At 33.2% G+C, this 23,553-nt stretch overlaps 3 protein-coding genes across 4 annotated transcripts; 1 reads left to right on the top strand and 2 right to left on the bottom strand.

Moving 5' to 3' along the window:
• Window positions 1-325: 325 nt before the first annotated feature.
• Window positions 326-5,798, bottom strand: Tap42 (immunoglobulin binding protein Tap42). Its single transcript, XM_089695962.1, has 8 exons — window positions 5,520-5,798; window positions 5,027-5,235; window positions 4,557-4,677; window positions 3,851-4,076; window positions 2,739-2,892; window positions 1,672-1,753; window positions 545-713; window positions 326-512 (listed from the first exon to the last, which is right to left on the bottom strand). The coding sequence occupies exons 1-7, from the start codon at window positions 5,640-5,642 to the stop codon at window positions 603-605; spliced, it is 1,026 nt and encodes a 341-aa protein (XP_089552088.1). The 5' UTR covers window positions 5,643-5,798; the 3' UTR covers window positions 326-512; window positions 545-602.
• A 2,342-nt stretch (window positions 5,799-8,140) lies between these two features.
• On the top strand, window positions 8,141-17,962 carry LOC149487414 (uncharacterized). 2 transcript variants are annotated; one of them, XM_089695992.1, is made up of 3 exons: window positions 8,141-8,289; window positions 14,467-14,938; window positions 15,870-17,962. In XM_089695992.1, the coding sequence occupies exons 2-3, from the start codon at window positions 14,556-14,558 to the stop codon at window positions 17,719-17,721; spliced, it is 2,235 nt and encodes a 744-aa protein (XP_089552118.1). In that variant the 5' UTR covers window positions 8,141-8,289; window positions 14,467-14,555; the 3' UTR covers window positions 17,722-17,962. The 2 variants fall into 2 exon arrangements, with proteins under 2 accessions (XP_089552118.1, XP_089552119.1); XM_089695993.1 differs by lacking the exon at window positions 8,141-8,289 and adding an exon at window positions 13,802-13,901.
• Window positions 17,963-18,945: 983 nt separating this feature from the next.
• LOC149487415 (uncharacterized) lies at window positions 18,946-22,146 on the bottom strand. Its single transcript, XM_089695963.1, has 2 exons — window positions 22,124-22,146; window positions 18,946-21,892 (listed from the first exon to the last, which is right to left on the bottom strand). Exons 1-2 carry the CDS (start codon window positions 22,133-22,135, stop codon window positions 19,025-19,027), a joined length of 2,880 nt encoding a protein of 959 aa, XP_089552089.1. The 5' UTR covers window positions 22,136-22,146; the 3' UTR covers window positions 18,946-19,024.
• Window positions 22,147-23,553: the final 1,407 nt, after the last annotated feature.

Here is a 23,553-nt window from a genome sequence, read left to right on the forward strand (position 1 = left end):
CAAAGTTCTCTCAGATGTATATCGTCATTTTTTTATGATAAGATTTTAGATATTTTGAATGTTAATGTATATGTATAGTATATTTCAAATTTCAATATTATTCTCTATAAATTATGCCGGTCACTCACATTCGCATGAATAGGAAAACACACAACTTTGCCAATGTTTTTAAGTGGGTGCACGAATCTTTTATGACATCTATATTATAGTATTTTTATAGTCTTATTATTATTTATTTCATAAGTCCTTTTATTATATGTATTAAAAATGTAATTAGGTTTATAAAAAGCGTGAACTGAAATAAAATTCAAATTAAACAGCCATATAAATCAGTATTTAATTTTATTTGTTACAACACATTACAATTATCCACCGTACAAATAACCGACTCAACGTATATATTGAGAATAAGGCGTGACTAGTAAATACATTTTTCAGATTAAAAAAAGTTTTAACTTCAACGCAATATTTAGTCTGTGATTTGACAGCACTTATACTAGACAGTATAAGTGCTGTCAAATCACAACCATAGACATGGTTTGACAGTTCTAAATGTCTCATATCATCTGTGGTTCGAAAATTCTATGCAGTCTGTGGTCCATTTAACTTCTGTTGTATCTGTTTCCCCAGCCTCTGCGATGATCATCTTTATATTCATCCATGTTGCGTTTTCTTGCTAACTCTTCGGGATCATCGTCTTCTTCGAGTTGTTCCTATAAAATATCCACATACATGTATATTAAATAATATGTGGTAAAAGGTAAAAGAAAGATAGAATATGTAAAATATGTATACGTATGTATCAGCTCACATGTTCTACAAAAACGTAAATTTAAATTTCGTATTTCTTTACACCTACGAAAAAGAATGAGCAATATAGAAAATCGTCATCTTGGCGACCAATAACCAATGAGGTACCAAAAATCATACATCAATATCAAAATTATTTAAATTTTGATATTATACTAGCTGCGCTACGCGGTTTCACCCGCGTGGCTCCGCTTCTGTTGATTTTAGCGAGATGATATAACATAGCCTTCCTCGATAAATGTGCTATTTAACACCAATTTTTTTAAATCGGACCAGTAGTTCTTGAGATTAGCGCGTTCAAACAAACAAACTCTTCAGCTTTATAATATTAGTATAGATTCAAAATAATTTGGAAAATCCAAAAGTGCACGCCTCATAATTTTTTTTTAATAAATATTTATTAATTATTATTTTTGTTTATTTAATAACAATTAAACCACATCGAATCAGACCCTGAAAAATGAAAGGGTTCTATTCCTGAGCATACTCAAGCGTAAGAGAAAAAAAAAGACTCGATTAGTAAAGTATTTCGGTCGCTATCGTGTTAACAAGAAAAAGGATCCGCACATACAGACACACGGACGTCCAAGACAGAACTTTTTTAAACTGTTTTTTAACTAGTTTAAATAACAAAAATGACATCAAAAATATCATGAACGTTAAAAATAGTGTTTTTTCTTAATATGTGTGTGTATGTATTATCTTACAAGTGCAATGTATGATACATAAAGACATTTTAAGTTTGAAAAATCAGATGTTTTGCGCGAAGTGACAGTAGTACCCACCTCAACGCTTCGCTTGTGAGGCGTGCAATAATACATTTTGACAGAAAAGTAGATACTAAAATGAGAACAATGTAACCTTTTTAACTTCCTCCGCCTCATCTACATCGGCTTCTGAGCTCTGTATCTTTGTGTGCGGGATGTTTGAGGCAGCGGGGAAACTGAAATCAATATAATACAAGGATATACATTTAAATTAATAAATAGTTCAGGACAATTTTCACACACGGCACGATCTGATCCCATACTAAGCTTTCGCTTGTGTTATGGAAACCAGATGGCTGATAAACATACATATATATATAAACTAGCTATTCCGCGCGGTTTCACCCGCATTGCTGCGCTTCTGTTGGTCTTAGCGTGATGATATATAGCCTATAGCCTTCTTCGATAAATGGGCTATCCAACACCGAAATAATTTTTCAAATCGGACCAGTAGTTCCTGAGATTAGCGCGTTCAAACAAAAAAACAAACAAACTCTTCGGCTTTATAATATTAGTATACATTTAAATAAATACGATATTGATGATTTTTTTTATATGTGATGGTTAACTAATGTATGAATATGAGAAATTAAAAAAGAATAGAAAATATTCCATCACGAGGCGGGATTCAAACCCGCGTCTTATGTCTTTTCTAACGTAACATTGAAAATATGTAGTCGATCATCATTTTGCTTGCATTTCATACATCTAACAGGAGTAAAAATAGCATTTGTTACCTAGAAAATCTTATAGGTTTCTACTAATATTATATTCCTTTACAATCAGTTGAGCTACTTTTGAATTAAATCATAATAAACAATCAAATTTTTCCTCAAACTAGTATTTTTAATAAATTTTGTTAAGCCATTGCAATTATTTTACACACACAAAAAGCTTAAACAATTTAAATTTTTTTTTTACATTTACATAAAAAAAAAATTGAATATACTATTTTTGACACATGTACTTGTGATATGGCATAACCAATTTAGATCATCTACAATGAATAGGCTCATAAACTACTGGACCGATTTTGATGAAATTTGGCACAGACATTCTTTAGACCCTGAGAAAAAACATAGGCTATCTTTTATTGCGAAATATGTACCACGGGCGAAGCCGGGGCGTAACGCTAGTCTAGTATAAATATAATATACTCACGTGCCCTCCCGCACTCGTTTATCATAGAACTCCTCTACAGTGTATGTATGTAGAGACGGGTAGCCTGCCCCATACACTGCCTTTTGTATCTCATCTCGAGTTATAATTATCGGCTTGAGTGTTGGTGCTCGCTCGCGTTTGCTTGGCTTTAATTCTGTGAATAATCACTACATAGTATAAAACAAAGTCACTTTACCTATCCCTATGTCCCTTTGTATGCTTAAATCTTTCATACTACGCAACGGATTTTGATGCGGTTTTTTAAGCTATTGCATAGCTTCTATCGCGGGCCTTGAGCGCGGGGACCGAATCGAGAAATTCCGTAACGAAAAAACCTCACGCTCCCCACTCCGACGGGCTCGGAGGTGTGGCTTGAAGGCATAGCATGCAATAGCTCTACCGCGACAGTCCCCGAGTGCCACACGTCTTTTTTATAGATAGAGTGATTCAAGAGGTAGGTTTTAGTATATAATTTATTAGGTTTAAGTCAAAGCGGGCGAAGCTGAGGGCGGTAAGCTAGTTAAAGAATAATTAAGTAACAAAATTTTACATGACACTAAGAAAATATAATAGTTTGGAACAAAATTTTAATTAAAAACACATATTTATTTTATGCCAACGATAGGAAAATATATGTACCTATAAGTTCATACTTAAAAAATTTAAATAGTGAATTTATAAACTGCTTTTGTTTCAGACTCAGTACTTTTTAAAGTTCATTTTACAGCCGATTGGAACTATAATATGAATTGTTTATCTCAAGCAATTGTTATAATACCTAACTCTCTTAACTATAATATAAATAATGCGAAACATAGCTTATATTGTAGCATTATATCCAACAGGGAAAAACATTTATATGCATTGAGGTATTATTATATAGGACACCACGAACAAAATCTGTGCGACAATCGCGGCGCGGCAGTGCGGGGCGCGCGTGGGGCGGCTAGTTAGTCATAGATATAAGTGATGTTTGAGACGCTTGGCTCTAACTCGTGTTACAAATAGTGTAGTAGCGATGCCCTCTCTAGTACATAGTACATAGTAACTCAATGCTAGTACGTAGTACATAGTAACTCAATGTGTATATGTGGGATTTGACATGATCTTACCTCCTGCATGTTTAGCCATATACTCCAAAATCGGTTTCTCCTGCTCAATACTGCTGAGTTCCTCAACCGCTTGGTTCACGTAATTCAACAATAATGTCGTAAAATATTCCCTTTTGGTCTGATCATCTACATTCGGAGAATCCATAGCTTTGGACAGTGTACTCAATTTCTCTTTTAGTTCTTTCATTTCCTTGTACCTCTTGATTTTAGCTTCTCTTGTGAGTACCTGTAAATTTAAATATGAACTGACTAATGTTCTGAATTGAAATATTGCATCTTTTCTTACACAAAAAGAGGCATAAAATGTATTCTGATATTGAAAATTTGTTTGCAAAACTAATTTAGCAAAGACATAGTCCAAGCAGTATTTTTGCATGCAGTAGTAAGATAAGATTTAAATTTTTAACATTTGTTGGTCATAGAATGAGCTACATATCATAAAATAATTTATTTATTTATATTTTTATATTTATTTATATTTTAGGAGAATCTACAGCTGTATCCTTAAAGATAGTCACATAATATAATACTTACAATAAGCCATTTACAGATTCTCACATAATAATAGTCTAATGAGTAACTTGGATAAAACACATAATATAGTTTGTATCCCAAAAATCCCACAGAAATGGGAACTATTTCTTTTGATTACACAGGCGAAGCTGCGGACAAAAAGCTAGTTTTACATGTAGAAACAATATCTCACCATTGAAGCAATTTTGGCTTGTTCACTCTGTGGCCTCGACACAGTGTTATCTTCATTAGCACTTGGCTGAGGCACTTCCACATCTGTCACGCCATAGTCTTTGCACCTTTGTATAAAATCTCTGAAATTTTACATTATTTATGTTTATTCGGTTAAAGTATTAAAAAGAAGTACATTAAATAGTACTTATAAACATACATTAAATTAATAATTGAATGCAAACATTGTGCATTGAAAAATCAACACCTACATTTTTAAAATAACATTTTTAAGTTATAGTTTAATATGACATGATATCAAAACATTTCAGCCAGACATTTACTGATTTCTGAATGTATCATGTGCAATAATAATCACATGCAATGGTTAAAATTTATAGATATTAAACCATTCCTACATAAATATCTTTTAAATGATAAAAGACGTAGGCATATTTTAAGTTCCAATTTAATAAATTGCAAACAAAATACCTAAAATATATCTCAGCTACTGTTATAATATCCTTTCTAGGTTGGTTGCACAACTTTAAAGTCAATGTTCCAAGAAGCGCAGGCAAGAGTAGATACTGCAGTGTTTCTGTTGGTAGCTCATCTAACGATTCATTCTTACTGAACATTCCTGAGAGAGAAACTAAGTTTGTTGCCTTCTCAAACTTGGATATTGTTGTTTTAAGTGTCATCTGAAATAATATTCATATAAAAGTAAGTATTTTAAGAAAATGTGTATAAACTTGTTTGAACATAGCAAAAATATTTCTTCCAGAAGATGGTGTCTTTAGTTGATAACCAATAAAAAGCTAATGAGAAAGTTTTCATGATGATAGTTATTTATAAAATGGCTATTTCTTTGGTCATTCAATTCCTTCAATTTATATACAAACCATTTGTTATACAGAGATTTTTGTTTTGGATAGAATGCAATAAATATTATCTCCGCAATTACAATACAAGTGTGCAAACTTACCTGTACTGCATCACTATTAGTTGCTTCGTTTCCAGTTTCAATTTTATCAAACAATTTCATAGCGGTATCATAAATACTCTTCAAAGATTCTTCATCTGATGATGATGCATCGTTTTGCGACATTTTGTTAAAGGTTTAAATCAAATATAACTCGTAATACTAAAAGTATTAGTTCAATTTTTCCGGTATTTTTCTTCGTTTCTATGTATTTGTAATGGTATATCTCAATCGTAGACTCTGTCTACGATCCAACTACGATCTCAATGCGCAATTTTTACGTGCGGCTGTCAAACATTATAAATTACAGCTGACATTTGACATATCTATTGAGGGTGTGTTCCGATATGCACTGCGACCAATTCAGTATACTGTGAAGCCGTTCCTTTATAGCCAGTTATACTGGTTACGATTTAAAACGGAACGCAATCCAGTATACTGTCAGCCGCATTTTTTGACGCAGCATTCAAATGAGTGTATTAAAGTTTTCTAGAACATAAAAATAAGCTGTTTTGGAGTACTGTCCAATTAAAAATATTTTAATTAATATTAATTGTAAATTGAATTTATAATATAATAAAAGTAAGTACTTTTTCATAAAAAAGAATAAAAAAGAACTTTCAGCTCGTATTGAACATTTTCAACACAGTCTAATAAAGTTAATTTTTGCAATTCTTCCATTGTTTTATTTATTAATCCAAACTAATTACAGAACTTTAAAATTTTCTGATTATACTGTAGCTTTGTTTATAAGACGTTAGGCACTCGAGTGGTTTTGACTGATCATATTACTTGCTCTGTGGACTAATCACGTGATCAAAGTACTGCGAGTACCTTACCTCGAAAACGCCAGTGCAGAGTGCTCACAGTAGAATATGGCGGCGATTAATGACGTCATAAATTTCCCTAGGGCACTGCGGCAGTATACTGGCAGTCCATAACGGAACGAATTTTTCTACAGTGATAGCACTGTGCAGTGGTTGCAGTGCATAACGGAAGACACCCTGAGTGTTGACTGTTGACATAATTGTCACTTGAACGAACCAAGTTAGGAACGAACAAAATATAGTCAATAAAACAATATTGCCATAATTTACTCACCAAATAATTTACAATTATTCATATAATCAAAGCTTAGATTATACACCTATACTTAATCTGTGAATCAAAGAATACACAAACTGTACAGATTTGGCAGTGAGGCATATTATAGAGCAGGCTCCAAGGAGATGTTCGTTTGCATAAATAGCGGACCTAAATCTGACTTCTGATATATATTGTATAGATCCCAGACATCCTATAGACAGATGTTGCCAACCAGTTTTGTGGTCCCCTTCCCCGCACCCCGGTAATTAAATATGGCATACAAAGAAAAAAATAAACATTTTCAAAACATGCCGCGTGGGGTATCAAATGAAAGAGCTTATTGAGTAGATCACGAATATATAGCATACTATAACATTTCTTACGCTTTCTCTAAGATTTTTTAGAAAATTTACGAAAATGGTCCATTTTTGAGTTAACTTTAAACCACTATAGATTGAAAACTCATGAATATATTTTTTAAATTATAATTTTAAATAATTAACAATAGTCCATTGTTTACGATGCTCAGAGCTCAGAGCGCTGCACTGCAGCTGTAGTCGCTTGACGAAGGAAAACATCCGTGGCATAAAATCAGTTCATTTTTTATAGTCTTTATAGATGAACTGTGGAACTACAAACCTAGCTGCTACAATTAACTACTTCTCAATACAATATGTATAAATATTGTGCAAACAATCTATATTCATTGTAATAATGAATTCTTAAAGAGATAAATCTTTTTAAAATGATTATTGTTGTATGATATTAACTACGTTAATAAAGTACTCGGCCGGAATATGAAATTACATATCAGCAAATAAATTATTTAAATACAAAATAATTTAATTAAACACGCAAATAAAAACACAAATTACTCTACATTAAACTTGTCGCTAAAATGTAGAGTTAGAAAGGTTTCTATTTTCAACCAGTTTCTTTTTTTGTACTTACTGAAAATATAGAGATTTCTATTTATTTTCACTCGCTTTTTCAATAAATAAGATAAGTAAATATAGATATATAGAGAGTGAGTTAAGACTACATGATCACATTTCATGCAGCTGAAAACACATTTAAGGCATTCGTTATTTTGATAGTTTCTGATTCCTATATTATGTACTAAATGGATACGTAAGAGTAGACAGTTTTTCCGGCAGGCTGAGCAGGTGAAAACAATATAGGTCGTTATTGAGGGTAGATATTTGGAGACGGAACCCAATAGATTTGAAGAAATACATGTTCATTCTACTTCTAACCGTAATTCACAATACATAAAGAGCCTACATTGCTATAAATTTGAACAGCTCACCGCCCACCGGCGGTAAATGCGTAAATGCCATTTCCTATGAGCATCATTAGCAGTTAACACCTTTAGTAAATACGGTTTCAACTTTCAAGGTTTGTCACAAATTCAAATTCCTTGCGACGACAAATATAACCCCAAAAACTTGAATTACCTGTCATGAAACATCAATCTGCATGGCAAACATGCAAATGCAATAAACGGCAATAAAGCATCGACCACAGAACATTTACAGGGAGATGCAACTTACAAGTGTCAAGTATCAGGGCTGGGTCAGTATTCATGAGGAAAATAAATTTATTCTATACTCTTTGCTAGCAGCTAGATCAGTACAATATTGTCGGTCGTGAAGAGTGCACGTACATCGTTTCGCTGCTAGCTCATGTAAGTGATTGCTTAATTTATGCAGCGGGCCGGAAAAACATGACGATTAGCTGCGACCTCGGGCCAAGTGCAACGTCGTCTAATACGTTGCATTACTCATTCATTCATTTTGGTGAAGACCGGTGCAATAACACGGTTTCCCATTTTATGCATTTCCATTTAACTAAGTGATTCGCTCAATCGATTTTCACTATGATTGTTTTATACTTGTTGCACTGTTCCGATTTATTAAATTGAATATTCAAATGTAAGTTAAGGTATCTCGCGGGAAAGGGGCAATTATTTATTTACAAATAAGATACCTAAAGGATGAGAACGTTTTTTTTTTTAATTAAGTAGGTAAACATAAAGATGGCTCTATTTGTTATTGATTGATTGTAAGGGCGGGGTTTTTAGTTTCGCAATTAATAGTTGTTTCATAATTTGTAATTAAGGTGATAATGAAGAGAAGGTTGAACGAGACACTTGTAGAAGGTTCTTTTTTCACAAACAAAGACCATTCAATAACAAATCGTTTAATTAATTTTAAAATTAATGCGACGTCATGAAATTCTTGCGTTATGAGAATAAACAAGTCGATATTATTTCACTGATATGACATAAAAATAAGATAACTTTTTAAATACAATACTATGATACCACAGTAATACATAATACATGCGAGTGCGCATAAACCTGTAAGACAAGTTCACGTAAAGGGAAGGCTTTGTAGAGATACCTATAGATAAGAAATTAACGTGTAGAGTCCACTTAATGGATCTTGGAAAGTGTCCAATTTGTAATTTGTTTGTTCAATTTTATATCAAGAAGTAGGGATAATGTCAAGAACATTGTACTTAGGTCGATATAAGGTTTGATTTGTTATCTTTGGCTATAGCAAAGATACGTCTTAATCTAATAACCAATTAACAAAAGCATAGGGTCTAGGGATGCTTTCTTTTAAAGAAACGCAGGAAAAATGAAATTCTTTACCTCTAACATAAGTACCAAAATATCTCTACCTTCATCACATCATAATATGTACATGTAGAATACAAGCATCACCACAAACAAAGTATTAATATACATATATTAATATATAGATATTATTGCATTTCTATAGTACCTACCAGTTTTTATTTTATTTTCTCATATCATTGAAACTGTATGTAGGTCATAGGTGTACTAATATTAGAAGCCTCCGCGAATTCAGGATCGATCGCTCCCGATATTAAAATGAAATTCTATTTTCTGGTTCGATCTGCTCTTACGAAATCCGGCATGTAACTAGTTACGTAGGTTTTGTATTGATGTTTTTTTTTTAATGTTTTGCTTACAGATGTTACCCTCCGTATACACAATCGAATATATAAAATTTTCGCCGCGGTCCGAATCTGCTTAACAAATTCTCATGAAAATCGAACATCATCTATTTTTCATACCCCTGTGATAAGAGTAAAGCAGAAAAATGTTTGCTTGGACATCTTTTTTTTTACAGTGTTTCTATATAAATTTCTTTATCAATTTTTCAAAGCTTGTATGTAACGGAACATAGATTACCTACCTATATATCAATACTTACCAATTTTTTATCCAATATTCTAATTCAATCAACAATGTGTTCGTAGCTTAGCCCTGCAGTTTAATAATGTGATTACCATCGGCCACTCCCGTTCCACTGAAGTAAACAAACTGCGTTGTTTTTGTTAGTACTTCTACGATGGAAAAACAAAATACTTTCCATAGACAACACCATAATGCGGTCTTTCATCGCATTTTCGCCAACCAATTAAATATCTATGGTCCTAACTAACATTAGTCCATTGAAAACCTTTCAGTAAAGAATTTATTTTCTTACTTACTTCAGTAAGTAAGTAAACAATGGCATAAACCTGTGAATTAATGAGACCATGTGCATTGTGTTTGTAATGCAGAATGCCTATGCCTTAACGCAACACTTTTGAAACCATTTTTTTTACTTTGTTTATTTTTTGTGAATTTTCAGTTTAAGGTTTTTAGTCATGATTAGTGACCCAGTTTATTAATTACAAATAGACCTTAGTCTATTATTGTCAACTTAAAGTATCATATTATACCTACCTATATTTTTTTTACACATAATATATTAATTTAAAAATTGATTTTAAATATAACGTACAATATTTGAAATGACAGTATCTTAAGTCAGTATCTTAAGTCTTAAGCAGTCTCATTAAGAGCTTTTGTCATAAATAACGTAGGTACAACATATACCTAGCTGAAAAGAACTCAATTAATTTAACGAAACAACAAAAGCTATCTAACAAATAAGAATTAAAATAACAATGTATGAGGTGTGTCCACATTATGTGTAATCCGACAAATGGCGGGACAATCGTAATGGCCACCATCCTGCTGACCGTCTCTAACTGTTTCCCGCCAGAATTTTCCAGAGCCACGCTTAGGTCACGCGTTCACTTGACAAGCACATCATATCAATAATCCTCGACTTGTGCTTTGTAAACATTTGGATTAGGTACGTCGAAACCGCGTTGATGTACAGCTTTTTTATCTTTTCATATTGTTGTTAAACATGGAATAAAATTGTATAGAATCAGCTGATCCCTTATCTTCGCGCTTTTATTTAGTACCTTATTTCGCGAATGAACGAACCAAATTTATTTGTAGCATTGTATAGCTGTATATTATGTAAGCAGCATAATAATTGTCTTGTGAACTAAGCTTGTGAATACCAGATAAATTTAATTTCAGGTAAAATATTCAATTACAGATATTTTCGGAAAGTCAAAGTAGGTTGCGTTTCCATTAGCAGGGAAATACTCAATATAGCTATATGAACAAACGTACCTATGTGTATATTTTTTATGAAAATTTGTTGTCATAATATTGTAGAGTCTAATTTCCTTTTTTCGAATAGGTAGGTAGGTACCTACTTTACTATTTACACGTATATTAAAAAGAATAAGAAAGAAAGAGGAAATTCATAGCACCAGTATTATGAAACTATGTAATTGATTTAGTTTATGTTTATTTTTACTTTTGGTTTTATTATCGTTCGGTCGGTTTGTGGTATTTGCATAAGTCGTTGTATAATAAAATTGATTTGCATTTTTTTGGTTACATGATTAAATTATTGTTACGATAACGAGGCGAAAATTGGAAAGAAAATAATATAATTTAAATATAATGTTGATGTCATCACGTTTTTTTGTTATTTAATAGACCTATCAATTTTATTAACACCTCTATATTAATAAATAGTAGTTACACTTAATATATCTATACTATAGAGGTGCAAAGACAAATAAACATAGGGTAAACCACCCTATTATTGGCACTCTACCAATTTATTGGCATGCTCCAGTTTTTTAAGAAAATTAAGATTTTTTTGTAGCCAGTATAAATTTTGTAGTAGAAATTAATAAGTAGCGTATCATTCTTTACTCAACTAGCAAACAATGTTTTTTATTTCTTAAAAAATTGCGGCGTATCAACCATCTGTTTGACAAGCCGGGACTTGTGTGGCAAAAATATTCAAAATATTCGTTTTTTACTAAGGTAAGAGCTATCATGAACTTAAAAGAAATTGCAATTCCGTTGTGTTTTTCTTATGCATATTCATTTTGTCTTATTATTGAATGTATGAACTGCCTTTTTTAAACATTATTTTAAAATTTAACTGCCAACTTTTAGTTATTTGTGGTATGCCAACAATTGGGCTGTTTAAAATGTGTTTATCCATTTTATTGGCACACAAAAATGTTAATTGAAACTTATAAATTACTTATTATCTCATTCAATCAGAGCTGTGATTTAATTATGTGTAAGATAATCGTAAGCTAAAATTGTTCTATGTTTTATTTAAGTAGGTTTTTTGGTTGTCTAAAACCATATTTAAAAATAAGCGTTCCAACTGAAATGGTATGTTCCTCTACAAATAAATGTGACATTTCTTTTAACAAATTCTTTTATTTTGTTTATTTCAAAATTAATTTCTGTTAATTTATGAATGGTACAAATTAACTTTAAAATGTCATAGTACACACTTTGAAAGCCCTACTTAAGATCTAGTAAATATTTTTCAGTCTTGAATAGTGACAATAATTGGTAACAATCACTGCCAATAAAAGGTTTGACTATACCAGCAACTGGTATTTTTGGTTTTTCTTTTAAAGGTTCACTATATTAAATAAAGCGATTTAATTTAAAATTGAAAAGTACTTTATAATATTCTCCATAGATTAGAATACCAGTATAAATGTTTTTTTCTTAATTAAAACATAATTGTACATGCAAATTTCACCGGTTTTGTGAAGTAGCTGTTTAAAGTGCCAATAATTGGGTGGTTTACCCTATGAGTACAGTTCTCCAAAACTAATAATGCACATAGAAATCTTCGTCACTGTTCGGCAACAGTCGATTGTCCGAAGGCGATATATGTATATAGAGTGGTTAAATTTTCTTCACAATAATCAGTTTAGTAGAATAATAATTAAAAGTTTGCTAAAAGAGATAAGTAATGAAATTTGTTTCGATAATTCCATGTAAGTATATAACGACTAACGAGGATAAGCCACACGAATGCGAATATATTATATTTGTTGGATTGATTTACTTGGAAAATTCTATACTTAGAACTATGATAATATGGATGAAAAGAATGTTAAAATAACATAATATACCTAAAGTTTATATTGGAAAAAAATTGTTTTCAAACACTGGTTTACATTTAAATCGTAGAAATATAATCATTGAAATCTCAGTTCAAAAGTATTTACAGTAGGTACTGATGATTCCAAAATATTATTAAAATTACAATAAAATAATCAGAATCAGGGATTATCTCTATTTCTGACATCGTAGATAGATCCGAACTTTATGCTCTTATACATTTCCACTTTCCCCACTGCTATCACCTGTATAAATAATCATTTGGAAAATCCTAGTTAATTTTAAAACAAAACCAAGAAGGATATGTAACAGCAGCTCTATATAATTCCACACAGAGATAATACGTGCGGTCACCACTAATATATAGACGACTATCGGTATCGGATTTTTGACTGGCAGCCTGGCAGGCTACCGTCACCTACCGCCCGTTTTGTTTTTGATTGTGTATGACTGTAAATAATTGACTCCTATTTCTTTCGAACAAGGTACAAATTGCAAGTGCATTGTTTATGGCTCTTACGATTCAATGATTCGGGTCTTTCTGGAAATACGACAATTAGCGAAGATCTGCATGCGCATTATTTATTTTGGAGTACTGTAATTGAACTAAGATTGCTGTTGTTTAAATAATTGTTAGTTAGGACCATAGATATTTAATTGGTTGGCGAAAATGCTAAATGCGACTAAATGCGATGAAAGACCGCATTATGGTGTTGTCTATGGAAAGTATTTTGTTTTTCCCACAGGTTTTTCCAATATGTGTTCTAGTAACATTCGTAGAACTACCCTACCTACCTACCCAGTTCCTACTTCACAAACATGAAACAACGCACTACGCACTACGCTGCTACGCAGTTTGTTTACTTCAGTGGAACGGAGGTGGCCGATGTTAATCACATTATTAAACTGGGTTAAGCTACGAACACATTGTTGATTGAATTAGAATATTGGATAAAAAATTGGTAAGTATAGAATATAGATAATTCTATACGTATAATTGGTATTAATAAACTGGGACACTAATCCCCATCATGACTAAAAATCTTAAACTGAAAATTCACAAAAAATAATCAAACAATGTAAAAAAAATGGTTTCAGAAGTGTTGCGTTAACTGATAGCCAGTCTGCATTACAAACACAATGCACATGGTCCCATTAATTAACAGATTTATGTCATTGTTTACATCATTATTATCGCTCTATGACTAAACAACCGATAATAAATGTGCCTCTTTGTCTACGACAGGCTAGAGAGGTAAAGAATACGACCAATTTCTATTTAAGATCGAAAAAATTCGATCTTTATCTTTGTCGACATGTTATTTTGCGCTGCATAGAAAATATTTCTGAGCTACGACAATTCGGCTCTATGTAAACTAATATGTAATCTATTAAATAACAGCTTTAAAATACTTAAAATCCCATAAATCTGTGTATATTTAATAGTATTGCACTCTTTAGAAGTTCTCACCTTTTCATACATACTTACATATATACATACTTATCAAGGCCTCTTTTTATTTCCAGATACAGTAATATGGGTGAGCTAGAGAACTAAATACTACACCGCTCATACTATAGCTAAAATCGATCGACTATAGCTAAAATACTACAGAATGTCCCGTACAGTGATCATATTCCTCAGCCTGTTGGTCCTTAAACTGGGCCACGGCTTCAACGGAGACAGCTTCGAGCTGGAATGCCCAGACGAATGTGACTGCCACTACTTCAGGATCAACTGGGTGACCGACTGTTCAGAGAGCAACTTAACCAAGGTTCCCTACGCCGAACTAAGTCTGAGCGTTTACGTTCTCGATCTGAATGAAAACAACATAACAAGCCTCGAATCGTTCCCGAGCGATATAAAGATGAGAAGATTGCAAATTGCCAATAATAGACTGACAAGAATCGAGCGGGAGGGATTCAAAGGACTCGAGTATCTAATAGATGTTGATTTGTCCGGCAATAACATCACTTATGTGGAGCCCGAGGCGTTCCTGTTAGTATTATCTATATTAATGCTGAGCATATTAGGCTCTACATTTGTATGTCTGTACTGTTGTGTGAATGCTATGTTTAGGTTAATAAAAAAAAGAAATCCTCAGCCACAAGCCATTATCTAGATCTCTTCTAGTCAATGTATTATATACTTACTTTTAGTGGAACAATAATGTTCAACTTCACCAGCATATGGTCTAAAAGCCTATACTGTAGCACATAAGATATAAAAACAGTCTATTCTTTGCGATATGTTATATTTTCTCACATGAGCGTCGTTCCATTGTTGAGTTAGCACTTAGCGAGTGAATGATGGATCTGATGACAAAATGATAGCAATTTATTCAAACATGCCGCTAACCAGGCGTCAATTGCTCTTTACTACTCGTGATGTCGATATTAGTTGATGATTTAAACGCAGAATGAAGATTGAATTACTGGATACGCTTTGCGAATTTTATTATTTATATTTTGAAAAAAATATGGGCAATGATAAGAATAACAAAAATTAAATCCCTTCTCTGATAAGCCACTAGACTTTCTTAATTTGTAGATTTTGTTTTTCGTTTTTTTATGTTCATTTTATACTTTTGAAATTACTTAATTACATTTTAATTACATTTTTTTTTAATTTAAATATTTTTAGGTATTATCAATTACAAGAATAGGTTATAACTTATCACGGAATATATTTCCAAATACCTAACATGTTATTGAAAGGTAGAAGCCGGTACAAAGTATGTACACAGTGTTGTAAGCTGTTGACCGAGATTATTAAATTTAATTTATTGTCGCCGTAACGTATTAAGTGCGGCTATGGTCACAGCAAATATTTTGCATACCTACAATATTTGCTAGGCGTTTAGGTTTATGTTCTCTATTTTATGTTATCACTTTGTGTTTATTTTAATTTTCTTTTTTTTTATTTATAGAGACTCTCGTGGACTCTTAAACGTGGAGCTTCAAGATAATCCGCTTGGTAATACTGATGGCCCATTTTTAATATCGAGTACGCTGCAGTATTTGGACATCAGTAACTGTAACATATCAATTATAAATCCACAATTCTTCGACAACATTACATCACTAACAACTCTCGATCTCTCCAATAACCCATTGGTTTCTCTGTATTATTCAGTATTTGATGACCTCACAAGCTTGGAAACCTTAAAGTTAAATGATTGTAAGCTGAAAAATCTAACTGAGAACGTTTTTCTTGCACTTGTTAACTTAAAAAATCTAGAATTAGCAGGCAATTATTTAACGGACACAAATTGGCCAGAAGTATTAGGAAGTCTAACGCGACTGGAATACTTGAACCTAAGAAAGTCAAGTATAACATATTTATCGGAAGACACGTTTTCAAATTGTACAAATTTGGTCACGCTCATTTTGGCGGATAATAAATTGCTTGACTTGGACGTCGCTGCTACATTGGGTAATAGTGTCAATCACTTGGAATTGTTGGATCTGTCCAATTGCCACATTAAAGGACCTATTTCAGGCGAAGCATTTGCTAACGCCACTAGATTGAAATCTCTTTATTTATCAGGCAATCCTCTTTTTGCACCAGATTTGAAAGAGGCTCTCGCGCCTTTGCCGAAACTTGAAAAACTATTTTTAAGCAACTGCGGCCTTCGAAATTTGCCTGATAATTTTAATGTATTTGAAAATCTCATTGAACTAGACATTTCACGCAATCCCCTGGTGAATGTCTTTACGAGATTGCTCGCTCCACTGGACAAATTGGAGTACCTTAATATGGGATACAGTAATCTGTCATATGTTGGACCTGAAACTTTTTCCCATATGACTTCTATGAAACGATTAGTTCTATCAGGTAATGACTTGCTGTCACTAGAGGCCGGACTTTTTGGTAATTTAACACAACTTACTACTTTGGAGCTAGAGTTTTGCGGTTTAAAAAGGCCACTGAACGCAAATGCCTTCTTTAAAAATCTTACATACATGGATTTGCGAGAAATGAAACTCGGTGGTAATCCACTTATTATTCCTGCATCTGGTCCGCTCTTCCCAAAACAATTATCACAAGTGACTGTTCTCGATCTTAGTAATAGCAACATAACCTCATTAAATCCTGACGCTTTTAAAAATACTGAGAATATAACCGACTTGAACTTGGCCGGTAATAAGATAAAATCGGAAGAAGGAAGCTTAGCGTTTTTGGAAAGGCTACACCATTTAGAGAAAATCAACCTTAGCAACAACAATTTGACAACAATTGATCCACAGTTATTCTCGAATAATCCGAAGCTCCATTCGCTTAATCTTATCGGGAATCCGTTCATCTGTGGTTGCAAAATCGCCGAAATGTGGGACTGGGCAAACATGATTAAAGGCGACCTAGACGTTTTAATCGGAGCCAAGAGCGCTGAAAAAGATATAATAGTGAAGGGTAATAAAAAGAAGAGAAATCTGTACTGCCGTTACAATGAACTTCGGAACATAACAATCACAGCAAATAAAACAGTGCCAGGTCGAAGGCCGTTTGCCAAACCTAGAGAACTCACATATGCTAATAGAACATGGGCGAAATACGTCAGAGAATCAGGTTGTGAGCCTGTGGTCAAAATTCTGAGGCCCGTAGCGTTGGTGGCTGATTTATATGCTGACACTAATCATTACGCTCTGTCCACCACGGCGATGATTTTAGCCGTATTAGCTTTCACACTTGGTGCCGCCACTGTAGTTATGACTTGGAGATTATTCCGAAAGAATCAAATTCCTAACATTGACACAGAGGATACTAGAAAACAGAGATAACAAAGCGTTAAAAAAATCAGTAAATAGACTTTTATCCATTCTTGCATAGTTCAATAATATCTCTGTAAGGAGTAGACGTGATTTATTGAGAAACTGTATTTCAATGTGGTTTTCATAATATTACAACTAGTCAAATTTAAAATACTATTTTCATAGATCCTCTTGTAAGTTAGTAAAGTTTCTTAGCTGTAAGTTTATGTCAGTATTTTGTTTATAATAAAGACTAATTTAAATTTATAAATCGTTTCATTTTTAACCTACCGACAAAAAAGAAGAGTAAAGTTTCCAAGGAAATTACAGTAAAAATCAAATGAATCTGACATGTATAATATCACTGATCGATTTTTATGGGCTGGGCTTTTCACTTACTTGAGGTGAAAAGTTTAGTTAAATAAGACTTGATTCTCTTAGTAATTTCTAGTAAAGGGATAGTACGAGTAAAAATATTAACCAGACATACGAGACAGTATATTTCTTACATACACAGTACAGAAAGTAGTATGTTTTTTATTGTACTCATTTTTATTCGAGCAGGGAATCTAAAGAATTGGTGACACTAGCCACACAGTAAATACAACATCTAAATCTATTACATATTATTAATATGTAATGAAAGCATAGTAAACAGATTAGTTAGATTATTAATAATATCATACCATAGGGCATAGACCATTCAAAACCTACTCTTTTTAAATTCACTCCTAAACTGAACAATATAACAATGAAATCCTTTGAGCTCTAACAATAATTAATAATTTGATCTGCTGCTGTTACGAAGCATATATGTAAGACTCGAAACAAAGAAAAATCATGAAAATAAGAATACGATTTGATAGCTAGTTGAAACATAATGAATAAAGTGAGAGCAAAAATCCAGCAATAAATTAATTAGACGAATAATAAAACTTGATCCCACCTAATTTTCAAATGTTATTAAGTACATTTTTTATATTCTAGTTCACAGTTATTTTAATTAACTGTTGAGTAACATCCTAGGAAACATTTCCTAAGATTGGCTCAGGTTGTCACAACTGAGCGCAGAAGCATGCCAAATTGATGTTTTTACAACTACCACGGTCAGCGACTTTGTTAAGAGTAGCTTTTTTACAAACGGCTATTTCAAAGAATTACAAAAAAGATCAATCTCACGTAATGTATCGACAGGGAAAGTATTTCTTGCGTAAGAGGCTTCAACGATTCCGTTACAAATAAAAAGGCTTTTTCATTTTATTTTTTTTTATTTTAACAATAATATAACACTTAAATCTAACATTGGTTTTGGCCTAATAAATTATAAACGCTATCAACTACTTTTCTTTGCACCTTTCGTGCTAGTTTTCTTAATAAATAAATTTTCTTTGTATATCTTTTTTCTCACGCCCTGTTTTTCACTTTTAGGGTTATCGTTCGATGCCATAGCAGCTAATTCACTATCTAAAAGTTGGGGTATCGATATTGGTTCAAAACCGTATTGAAACTGGGGTTCTACGAATTGCGTTTTGGTTTTATACCTGTAATGAGGTCGAGTGGCATGCGCGGAGGCATCTCGAGGTTGATCACTGGAATAATCATATTCATGGTTTTCGGAATTTGTTTTATGTTTTCTATAAGGCTGTTTTTGTTTTTGTTGTGGTTCGTTGTATTCGTATTGTGGCCTCGAAGTGTATTTTTCATTTTCTTTGTTTTCATCTTCATCATCATGGCTAATGTGATCAGGTCTTTGATTTTTAAACATCTTATAGTATCCTTCCTTATTGCGGAATCTATCTCGGAGGCTTTCTGGCCTACTAACCGCATAGTCGAGATAGTAATCCTCTTGCATTTTGTCTCTTGTATCCTTGTAATCTAATCGGGCAAATTTCGGAAATTCGTCACCGTTGGCCTCATACTGCTGGAACGGGTTCTTAGCTATATTGTATTCAGAATAATAGCGTGGGGCACCGTAAGATTCTGGATTATATATTTCTTTTTCAGTATCCATTCGTGGCGCATCATATGCCGCAAAACCATACGCAGCATCCTTGTAACTCTTTTCAAAGTTTTCTTCGTTTTTTTCTTGTTCCTTAAACATGTTTGCAAGTATTTCATCATTATCCTCGTTTGTGTTTTCTGAAGAGTCATCGTCATTTCTTGTTTCTTGTTTAGGCTTACCTTTTACTATTGGTGCTGACGCATACAATGATTCTTGATAATCATAAGTAGTCGGATGGTTTTGTGGTCGTGGTGGAGAATTGTTATTTACTTGTATATGTTGATTAGGATCAACTCTTATTGCTTCATGGGGCTTGTGTTCCGGAACTATTCTTATATCTTCCTCATACTCAGGCACTATGGGCTGGAAATATTGTTGCTCATGTTGAATTGGGACATCTTTATGCGCTTTTACAAAGGATTGAGGTGTGTTATGATTGTGTCCTAAATTTGGATCTTCTTGATTGTTTGTATGATAATATTGAACTTGTCTATGTTCGGGATTGTGATGAGTATTTTTAGGAGATCCAACATGTATGTGAACGTGATGTCCATGATTTTTTGGTCTTTCATGAGAGTCATGTTCTTCTTTTTGATTGTTGTCTTCATACGATTCTTCTGAATTTTCACTCGAGTTTTCTCTGGGATGATGGTGAACCCTTTCTTCTTGGTCACTATGATCTTGTTCATCAGGTTTAAGCACATACACAAGATGTTTTGGATTTTGATTTTTATTTTCGTAATGAACTTGACTCACTGGTTCCTTTGAACTTTTCACATAAGAATAATGCACCGGCTCTTTTTGCGTTTGTTCTTCGTAATTATATTGAACTGGTGCTTTCTCTTCGGTATGCTCATAACTTACATGAACTGGTTTTTTCTGTGTATTTTTTTCGTAGCTATAATGCACTGGTTTATTGTCTGTCTTCATTTCGTAATTGTAGGTCTTGGGTTCAGATTCAGTTTCTTTATTATAGCTGACTTTCTTTTCTGTATAAGTTTCTTTATAATTTGGTGAATTAATTTCATAAGAAAACTCTGGACTCTCATTGGGTACACCATTAACTGATATCGAAGGCTTTGGAGGTGTTTCTTTTTCTTCATTAGTTTGGTGTTTCTGAATTACCTTCTTTTGTTTCTTTTTTGGTGAAGAATTTTTCGGTTTTTCATCACTACTGTACGTTTTTGTGTTCTGAACGAGAAATTCATTTTGATTATTTTTGTTTTGTTCAACATTGAGATTAGGCAGCTTATGGTAAGTTGCTTGATTTATTCTTGGCAAAAAATGTTGAACTTGTGGCACTAATGGATTTGCAAACGTCAACGGTTCAAGGAGGCTAAGATCTAACAAAGGCACAGGTGGTTTAGTTACCAAATTCAAAGCAATTTTTTTGCCATTAACGACTGTTGTTACTGTTGTCTGTTTCGGTAGCTGTTGCAATTGTTGTAATTGTCCACTTTGAGCCGTTTGTTGATTAGCAATTGGTCTTTCATTAGAAAAGAAGGCAACGTGGGGAACCTCTTGTAATCGTTGAAACTTTGGTTCACTATTTATCTTATAATTATTGTTGGCAGTAAGAGCACCCGAATAGATATTTCTATTATTACTTAGTTGCTGATTAGCCGCTTGCGGTTGAAACTGACTAATTTGGTTGGAACGGTACAGAACTGAATTAGGAGCAAAACTTTGTACATTAGTGTATCCGATAGGTTGTTGCACGTTATATTGACCAACGTTGGAAGGGAGCCCACTTTGTATGTTTTGAACATTGTACTGCCCTGGTGAGAAGAAATGAGGTGTGGACTGTTTAAATTGCACAGTCGGTGAAACTAAAGGTTGGCTCAAATGTGCAGGTAAACTTTGTATTTGCACAAATTGTTGTGGAATAGTAGATCTGTAGGCTTGAGGTGCCTCAACAAATCGATTGCCGTACGAGTCCTTCAAATAACTATTCGTTATCGGGACGATGGCACTTTCCTCTTTTCCTGAAGCACTTTTTGGGGCGACGAAGGACGGCACATGGAAGGAATACGCTCCGTATGGCGTGGCACTAGCGTAAACGCCGGCTGGGGCATTGTGGTACAATCGCGAAACACTTTCAGCACTAATATTGTCTATGATTCCTGCATTTTTCACGTTTTTCTCTGAAGACACAGGTTGTGCATCTGCTACCATCCAGCACACAAATAATATTAAGGCCTGTAAATAAAATATTAAATATAAGTGACAATCATGATATTTAAATTTTCACACATACTATCTAAAAATTACTTAATTCATAAAATTAGTTTTTTGAATGAACAGCAAAAGAAACAAATAAGATGGAAACTGCGTGTACAATCTTAAAAAAAATATTTCCTGCAACGGTCAATCTGCTTTATAAAATTTATGAATTTAAAAATACTCATTAATTTATGGTATAATTTTTACCTTCGTCCCCATTGCGGGCGACCTTACGTCCAAGAGGGTAAGAGAAGCACTGCGTCAGCGCGGCCGGCGTGCAAACTTATATCGAATACTGCTGAACCGTAGACCGCGAACAATCTACTTTTCCCGCGCATATTATATCATTTTCAAGCTTCATGGTATTGTGTTGGTGTAGGTGATCATTGCGAATTGCCATCAATAATTGACCAATATTTAATGGGATTTAATTCCCACTATAGTAAATGGATATAGATCAATACGCCCAGGATTTGTTAGGAAAAAACTAAAGAAAATTGCTCATGATATTAGACCAAATGCAAACAAAATATGATATTAGAGTATGCATTTATCTTAATCGTTGTTATAGAGTTATGTTTGGACTCAAGTACTCGTGCTCGTCCAAAATAAACTTTTAAATTTAAAATATATTTAATTTGAATATCTTTAAATAATAAGCAAACTTGATCAATTTTATGGTATAACTGAAATCTTATTGAAGGTCAGTTTGTGATGGCAAGTGCTTTATGATGAAAGATAGATTGAAAACGTTAAATTATGAAATGCTTCACTTTTTACATTTGCAGAAGTAATCTTTTTTCTGAGTAAGCATCTTAAGAAATATTAGGCCATAGGTTTTAGCAGAATTATAAGTCTAGATTAGAAATTGGTATCATTTATTCGAATGTTAAACTTTTTAAATCGTAGGTACCTATTTATTATTTCTTCACCAGCACATAATATATACATTTCCACTGCAGGGACAGTCGTCTCCTATGAGGGTTAAGGCCATAATCCACCACGCTGACCGAGTGCGGGTTCTTTATAATATCGTAGGTATATTTGGAGTTTATTCAGATGGCACCTGGATAAGACAGCTGTCAAATAAAATAATGGAGGATTCGCGCCTATTTTTTTCTTTTTTATGAGGTGTCCAAGCCTAGATATTTTATTTATAGGTTTAGTAACCCGACCTGCTCTAGCTGACTAGGCTCGACTTTCGCTAGACCGCGAACCCTGCTCGCTGACCGTGACCAAATGTGCGCAGACACCGCCCGAAGAAAGTCCTCGTATCAGGTTTAAATACCACAATATAGTGACCACCATTGTCAAGTTTACAGGAAATAAATTAATTGGGTCATTTCTATAATAATTGTTAACTGTATCATGTTTTAATCATTTACAGGTATGAAGATAAGTGTATAATTACTATTGAAGCAGAAGAGTCTTATGAGGATGAAAAGATGAAAAATATGTCATTTGAAATTCAGTTTGAAAGTTTCTAATTTACTATAAGTCTTACCTACGAATACATTACGTAAACAGTACTTATAAGAAAAACAAAAAATAAACTTAATTAAAATTAAGTAGAAATTGGAACCAACCAAGCAGCGGACAGAGCGCTACAATTGTTGAATAGAGCCTTTCTTCCGCAT

The sequence above is a fragment of the Colias philodice genome, chromosome 6, assembly GCF_061535455.1.
Source record: "Colias philodice isolate Cphi_HAF_F1 chromosome 6, ilColPhil1 Martin Lab GWU primary, whole genome shotgun sequence".
Lineage (NCBI taxonomy): Eukaryota > Metazoa > Arthropoda > Insecta > Lepidoptera > Pieridae > Colias > Colias philodice.

Bases quoted from the DNA above. Each gene is read 5' to 3' on its own strand.
- Tap42 (XM_089695962.1), bottom strand. From the start codon at position 5,642: ATGTCGCAAAACGATGCATCATCATCAGATGAAGAATCTTTGAAGAGT. The intron at 4,077-4,556 runs GTGAGATATTGT...TTAAATTTACAG, and splicing joins AAGCCAAAATTGCTTCAATG to GTACTCACAAGAGAAGCTAA. The intron at 1,754-2,738 runs GTGAGTATATTA...TATTGATTTCAG, and splicing joins AAACGAGTGCGGGAGGGCAC to TTTCCCCGCTGCCTCAAACA.
- LOC149487414 (XM_089695992.1), top strand. From the start codon at position 14,556: ATGTCCCGTACAGTGATCATATTCCTCAGCCTGTTGGTCCTTAAACTG. The intron at 14,939-15,869 runs GTTAGTATTATC...TTTTATTTATAG, and splicing joins GTGGAGCCCGAGGCGTTCCT to AGACTCTCGTGGACTCTTAA.